Here is a 7984-nt window from a genome sequence, read left to right on the forward strand (position 1 = left end):
ACATTGGAGGAGGGAATGCGCGTTGTCGTTTAGTCCGTCTATTAGAGATAATAGCGAACACGTGAGCCCGTCATTCCAAACAACCGACTGAACACGCGGTGTAGAGATAGTATTAGCGTCATGATAAGCTGGCAATGATATCTGCTCAGTGTGTTACAAAAATGGAAGCTTAGGATTATTGACTAGCGGCACATCACACGAACGTTCTTGTTAGTTAAGTATGAAGGGAATTCGATAGATTATGTATAATACTTTGTAGAATTTCTGAGAAAAATAAATACAATTCAATCAAGATGGCCAATGCTAACTATTAGATGCTATACATGTATAGCGGAAACTAAACGGAATAACATTTACAAGTCAGGGTTCATGCTAGGAATGACAGAAGGTACCCACCCCAATGTCGTAAACGATCCAACCTTTTCACGGAATTACGTTTTGAGGCTCGAAAAATGGAAAAAAATCTGAAAAAATCTTGAGGCTATTAATAACTGTATTATTATCATCTTTTTCGTTATCCTGCGTCGGATTAGTTTATTCTAGTGCCAACCGGAAATGCTATCGTTATCCAGGACAAGCAATTATTGAATCTCAGCTACTTATACGAAGGCAGAAAGGATGTTTTCTTTGTTACTAAATCAAGAGAAAGAGTTACAGGAATCGTTAAATATAAGTTTCGTCATATCTTGACGTAAGGCAACAGTCAAATCTGGTAGAAGGGTTGTGGCAACTGTTGATACAAGAAATTTACCATCTTCGACACTTGAGTAACTATCACAGAATGACTGGCGAGAATCGAATCCCAAATATGGGCCCGAGATAATGGTAACAAAATAATTTCTTGCTAAGTTACAGTGGCAAGGGGGCCGAAAGCTCTACTAATAAGTCTATTCAATGTTACCCCGCATATAGAGCTCGGTACGAAGATCGTGCATCGCGTACCAACAAGTCTTCGAATTTCACAACAGCCATGCAGTTGTCGGTTTCAGCTACAATTTCGGCTGATAAGGCAACCGTTTTCTGCCCTGTGGCACCCTGAATTGAGCAGTACAGTCCCTAAAAGGTTCTGAAACGGAGTACAATGACGCCTTTCATCTGCATGACGATGAGGAGTGCTTTCGTTTTACGGGGTTACGTAGTTACAGTCTAGTAGGACAGCTTTCAAACAGCTGTGACTGAAACCTAATGCGTCACTCCGCTGTGGCTAAGAAATTGCGTCGCTCTATTATTACCTTAGGGACGTCCTAAACGAACTGGTAGGTTGGTCCTTATTTATTGAGAGATCACAGCTCTGCGTATTTGTCGTCTATTAGACAAGTTTCATGCCGTGAGAATTTCCAACTGGACAGGAACCACTCCATAAATATATATATATATATGTATTTTCAGCATATTGCTAAGCAGCTATTCTCTGGACTGTTGCCGTTCGTAAAATGCTCGTATTAATGAAATAAAAATGTAAAATCCGTTATAGGAAAATGTCATTATTTAAAAAAAAAATATCTATTATAAATAAAAGCATCCAAAAAATGTACACAGGGCTCATGACTAGTTCCTATGGCTCAAATAACAAAAAGTGATGTACGACTAAATTGTATGGTTTTATTCCAAAGAAATGTTCTAAGATCGCAATGATATGGAATTACAGGCATCTTCTAAGATTTCACTTTCATTAAAATGTGTTATACCTGACATAGCCGCAGGTTTACATTCACGATATTGTTATTATTACGATGGTACAAGTAAAATTTTCCCCATTCAATTTCGTTTCATGTCTCTTAGGCGTCGTTTTGTGAAGTAGTAGCGTCCATATGAACCTTTGTCGTGTTGAAACTTTTTTGAGGAATTCCAGTTCTGTAGATTACAGCATTATCTCGCCTGCGTTTTACGAAGGTGTTTCGTTATTTCTTTTCAATCGGTTATCACGCCTCTTTATGGATACAGCCTTGAAAACGAAACAAGGTTTTTACACTGGAGCTAAGGACTATCGAACTCTCTAACAGGCTATTTGCAAAAGCTCTGACAGGCAAAATCTGAAAACGTGACTCGATCTAACAACAGAACGCACAGCGAAGTGTATTGCCGACTGTCTTATACATGCGGAGTTGATGCAAAGAGATCAGACCGGACTTAGGTAGAATTATAAAAAAAAGTCTACGTTGACTGCTTTTTTAACAAAAAAAAAAAAAAAAAAAGAGTTAATAAATAATGCAAAGCAACGCATTGTTTTCTTTTGTAGAAAATGATAAATCAACACATGATTAAACTTAATTTTATATAGCCAGTCCAACTCGAAAGCATTACATACGCCATTTGTCATGATCGCACCGTTCGAGATCAGTATCTAGTACTATAATATATATATATATATATATATATATGACACTGGAATGACTATATTATGTAAAGCTACATTACTGCTCTGATGGGAATTACCTGACATACGAATATATTATATTATTTTTACGTATTTACGCATGGATATATCTGAACCCATGTAACAGGTCATGCAAAAACCTAAATTTAAGCTAGAGTGTTACAGAATTGTCATTTTTATGTTTCTTCCGGCGTCGTTGATGGCGTCTGCGAGTCGGAGGGCGTCGCTTTAGAGCAAGATATTTTTCCGTTTACTATTCCTTCAGGATCGCTTCTTATCATCAGGACCAGTCTGAGCTCCTGACCAGGAGCAAGACTAGGGATTCGAATAATCGTTTCGCTTGCTAATGGCACAAGGTCGTTCGTCAGGTTTTCTGATCGAGAACGTTCTTCGTCCAAAAAGGATGCGTCCATTGTCCGATTAAAAGCTATAAAGAATCGTTGCATTGCTTGATCAGTACTCAAACATTAAATCTAGCAATGGATATGTATTTTCAATTGTATACATCACAGAGCTTCGTGCAATTTTACAGCTGTTAATAATCCAGTACTTAGCGGAGCCTATTAATTGGTGTCATTGCTGAATTCAAAGAGACATGGTTCAAACAATTTGACACATTTGCACTAATTATTATTCTTAAACAGAAATAAATAAAGTCATATTTTCCACGTACTTAGTTCCCGTATCTCTGTCTGGTCAGCCAAAGGGGAAGAAAGTGCAATTTCAGGACTAAGTAGTTCTTGCGGATCCGTACAAGTGGCTGTGCTTCGCGTGCTTTCAAACATGCCCGATGGCCGGTTGCCTAGCCCCGATGTCGAAAGCACCGCTGACAGATGTAGTTCTGAAGAAATAATAGGATCGGCAAGGATCAAAGACGAGTCCCTCATTATTATCAAGAGCTCTCTCGAAGAAGAATATCCTATCGCTATCCCGGACAGATAGATAAATATATCATACATTGGTATAGAGAATTTTCGTTCAGCACTGTCATTACTATGCGTAGCTTCCACAAAGTTTCAAATCGTCGTTGAGGTTTGTCAATTGTTGACAAACAGGCAAATCGCGCATCGTAGACTATAACGCATCTATGTAATAAATTAATAGAACTGGCTTGATAATCCCAGTCCTTTACCTCCATAGAGAAGGTGGCTAGATATGTATCGTTACATTATCTACGTTTGACTGCACCTATTTCTCCATAGCGCCACATCATTCACTGAGCACTCCTAATTGAAGTCGCTTGCGTTTCAGTATTAATTAGCTGGAGGCGTAACAAACAATTCAAATCGTGTAACAAATTTGTATGTTCTGCACTCACCATTGGACAATTGGAGTTCCCCGATGGGACGCACGCTTCGGTTTGGTGAGGGGTTACGTTGAAGTGCGTTGACGACATGCGTACTTGTCTCTTGCGGTTGCTCGACTAAAAAATAGTCTTCATCTTCTATGGCAAAAAAAGGGGGCAATGTGTAACCTTAATGATATATATAGCCAATGGTCGGTCGAATAGAAAAAATAGCACTTGCAATATCTGTCCAACATATGTACTCGGATGTATTATCAGAATGTATTGACGTATATCAAATACATATCCGTATGCGATGATCTGGTAGTTAATAGTCACTCCACACTTGAAGTTCCTCACAATTCTACTCTATTCAAGTATAAATAGCTAGTAATTGGCAAATATAGCGTCGTACTCCCTATGATTGTTCATTCAATCTACAGCGTCCGTCACTTAATCTTGGCTTTGAGTCTTATAGTGTACAAAACTCGTTATACGGACTATGTAATGATGCCGCGCATCGAATACCATTGCAAATAGTGTTCTAATTAATACTCTATGGGCGTGATATGGTAACCGCTTAACAAACCTTGCATCAAAGTTCACTTTGTCCATTTATATGAGACGAAACTTCAATACACTCGGTTGAAGCAGAGATGAAGTAGGACATTGATGTTATTCAAAAGGGAACGTATCGAAACTAGCTCTTGTCGTAAAACCTTTCCATTTTTTTCAAACGAAGTCAGCTCAGCAGAGATTGCAATACTTTTATACACTAAATAGTGTAAACAGTGTAAAAATATTTATCCTTCGCACAGTTTTACTTAAATTAATAAGTAGATAAGCTTTTTTTTTTTTTAATAGAAGATCATATCAACCGTTGCGATGGCTTTCGTTGCATTCAGCCGCTTCCTGATCTTCCTCGATCTTGTGCGTCTCTTCATCTAAGATATGATAACGCACAACAGTGCGTGGCTGTGACTGCATAGGCATTTCAGTCTGGGAAGATTCGCTCATTCCAGAGTCGTGGCCATGGTCATTTTCGTCTTCGTCTACGTACAGAGGCAGAGCGGTCTACGGTTAGATATTTATCGATGTTTTATTTTTCTATTTCAAATACTGTCATTAGCCGGCGCTTTTGAAGAGGAACACTGTGAAATCTCGCAACATTTACTCGGGCATGAACATCAGACGTAACTATTTTCTAGAAATTAGTGTTATTTCATTTACGAGCGTTAACATATATCTGCATCCCTTCCCTGCCCTGCAGACAGCATATATATGTTGCATATGCGTTCTCCTAGTGTACACATGCATATGTATATGTATATATATACCTTCTTCGGGAATGAGCTCTGGTTCGTACTCGTATTCTGCATCCTGTTTAGATTCGTCAGGTCGTATCTCATGACCGACAGAGCCACCGTTTGCAGATACCTGCATTTCCAACTCATCTTCAACGCGAACAATCTTTTTGTCTTCTTTGAACAGTTCTTGACCAAACTGCCTATCTTGATCTATATCCTTGTCTGAATTGCTGCCTGAAGCGGTCGAATGCCCCTCCACCTGATCGAAATCTTCTTCGTCTAAGTCAAACTGCAAAACGGCGGGGCAAAGGTCACTTTGCTTGTCACTCTCACCGAACTCGCTATTGACGTCTTTCACAGAGCCCGTTCGTTCATATAGAGGTAGCATCTCTGGTGCGTCCTGCATCTTAAACGATGCGATGGTGATCGGTTCAAATAGGTGAGCAAGTTGACCTATTCTATGCTTAACAAAAAACGACAGATATTTGCGACACTTCTAGATATTACTGATGAACAATCACTGCATTGTCTTTTTCTCGTACTTAGCTATAGTGAAGCTACCTACGATTTCGACGATTCAATCTACGCAATTTAGCCTAAGCTAGAGTTACCTATCGCAGTTTTCCACGTTACCATGAACTGAATTGTAAATCGATATAAAACGGTTGTAGAATATCTGCTTTGTCGGATGAATTATATTTTTATGAAATATTCGAAAGTAAAAACTTCTAAAGCGTCAACCCAGCTCACGACTGATGTGGTGGCGAGACACATGCCTGTATTGAACTTCACCTTTTGGTTACCTTTGGTTATACGCAGCATGTTGATGACGAAGTTGATCCCTGAGAATATGGACCTCATTGAAAGCTTTTATCTGAAGCTGCAACCGTTCTTTTAGTGAATCTCGTATCACAATTAGTCTGAAAGTAAAAATGGATACCGATTCAATATTTCCTGCGAAACATCTAGATAATAGCATGTACTTGTTGACGAAGCTCGTTTTGGCTCTGACGTTCGGGTGGCGCGCAATTTGAAATGTTGCTGCCCAATGCAACCGCACATACTGCTTGAACATCATCGGTATTTTCAAACTCGATAAAAGGTAGAATGTCTCTAACCCTCACTTTATTTGGGCAAATATTGCCGTATGCGAGACAAGATACACATTTCTAAAGATATGCAGGTAGCTGACGTACAGTTCTAAACACGATCCCAAGATGTTTTCCTAAAGCTTTATTTCGAGCGCATCTGTATTACTATTATTATATATTATAAATTTATCAATAATAGAAACTAGGATCATGTTTTAGTTTGCAGCGTTGTATTTTTATTATGTCACAAAATCAAATGATATTTGTTAATGACGTTTTATACGTTTATGTTTATATATATAAAACGTCTTATATTTATAACGTAAACAATTGTTTGCTAACACATACCGCTTGTTAAGACCTTTGAAGCGATCGATTAAAGCCATTGTCGGCAAGGCCTGGACTGGATCATCACTGAAATAACACATAGATTCGAAGTATATATTAAAGTTTAAGCAAATTTAAGTGTTGACCTTTATCATTTTCATAAAGCTTTTCTTTTACAAAAGATGGCTTCTCGAGAACGATATTGTAGCAACTTACGAAAACGCGGACCATTAATACCAATACGCATACCTCGCCATGTTTGATTCGCTAAGCTGTACGCAATTTATGAATTTCCACGAATATATGAACTTGACATTGACTGGATTGCTTTACACAAAGAGTGACGATTCACCAACACTGATCATTTAACGAGGACGGCTGTCGTTCGAACGTTTCCATAAAAATGACTCGATAACTGTCAATGGGTATGTCCGTGTGTTTTCCATACAATACATACATTTCAGAGTAGCAAGTTAAATCATAATGAATTTTAAAGAATTCTAACTAAATATCACTGATCTCTAGCGAGGTCTTGTATCTCAGCTGCGTCTTTCTCACACCTTTAGCACAGGCAGTGTACCTGTGACTGACGCAGGACCGCTGCTACTCAGATAGACAGGCCGCTCCCTTGTGCGGCACGAACACATCACATGAACGATGCAAAATGGCCAGGTAAAAATACGGGCACAAATGAAGATTAAATCGTGCAGACAAGTCGCCCAACGTGCACATCTAGTTTGTCAGCGGCTACCGGCTTTTAACGGAAACAATGTTATCAAGACTTTCTATGAAAAGGCGATAACAGCTGAGATTTTGCATTCTAGATTATCGTCTGCTTCTACATCCAGGATTGCCCAGATGTATAAAAGAAAATCAATTTCAAATTAGGATTATCATATGCAACAATTGACGCCATATATATATAGCAATTTCAGAATTGGCCCTGAAGCAATGATATATTTGCGCAATACAACATCCTCACGACGTATTTAAGGGCTTTCCACTAATACACCATAGTAGATAAGCGAACTGACAGATCTATTATCAAACAAGGCATTGTTAGTTCCTTGTTGAAAGTTCTTATAGCTCCATTGAATTTCATTGTGAAGACTGTATAATCACCGTACATCGCGGTGGCTCCATGTATACACTTGCCGTAAGGAAAACGAAAGTGCCATTTCCATTTCCTAGAGCTGCTCCACGAATTATAAAACAGAGAACGTTTTCTCTGTTAGCTATTTATTTCGAATTTGCTGTTCATCATACTGAAATGCTGCTACGCCAGAAAATGAAATCATCTATGGCGTCATATTTACTATTGCTAGTCGTAATCGTCTCCGTTAAGAGGACAAAGATGTAACGGCTCAAAAAATAGGACATTGTTTTGAAAAACGACATTTTCGTTAACGCTGTCCAGTGCAAATGATTTCCACTTGCGTCTGCAGTCGGCCAGAATTTGGAAGAATAGCGATAATTGATGGTTTAATTATGTAGTGCCATTGCGCAGTTTATCGTGGAGATGACCGATTGACAATAAGGAACGGTCCGAGTTTGACAAAAGGATCATCTAAAATCATTTTAAAAATCGTATTCGAAG

At 38.7% G+C, this 7984-nt stretch overlaps 1 protein-coding gene across 6 annotated transcripts; it reads right to left on the reverse strand.

Annotated features, from left to right (window-relative positions):
• Window positions 1–1582: 1582 nt before the first annotated feature.
• LOC111246993 (uncharacterized) lies at window positions 1583–7086 on the reverse strand. Of its 6 annotated transcripts, none has more exons than XM_022797487.2 (8): window positions 6637–7086; window positions 6409–6474; window positions 5773–5889; window positions 5000–5427; window positions 4541–4714; window positions 3696–3818; window positions 3051–3218; window positions 1583–2804 (listed from the first exon to the last, which is right to left on the reverse strand). In XM_022797487.2, exons 1-8 carry the CDS (start codon window positions 6642–6644, stop codon window positions 2554–2556), a joined length of 1335 nt encoding a protein of 444 aa, XP_022653222.1. In that variant the 5' UTR covers window positions 6645–7086; the 3' UTR covers window positions 1583–2553. The 6 variants fall into 6 exon arrangements, with proteins under 6 accessions (XP_022653222.1, XP_022653221.1, XP_086840257.1 ...); XM_022797486.2 differs by having other exon boundaries at window positions 3696–3821; window positions 6637–7078; XM_086984131.1 differs by having other exon boundaries at window positions 3696–3821; window positions 6948–7071.
• Between the last annotated feature and the right edge of the window lie 898 nt (window positions 7087–7984).

The sequence above is a fragment of the Varroa destructor genome, unplaced genomic scaffold (genome assembly GCF_002443255.2).
Source record: "Varroa destructor unplaced genomic scaffold, Vdes_3.0 BEIS01000003.1, whole genome shotgun sequence".
Lineage (NCBI taxonomy): Eukaryota > Metazoa > Arthropoda > Arachnida > Mesostigmata > Varroidae > Varroa > Varroa destructor.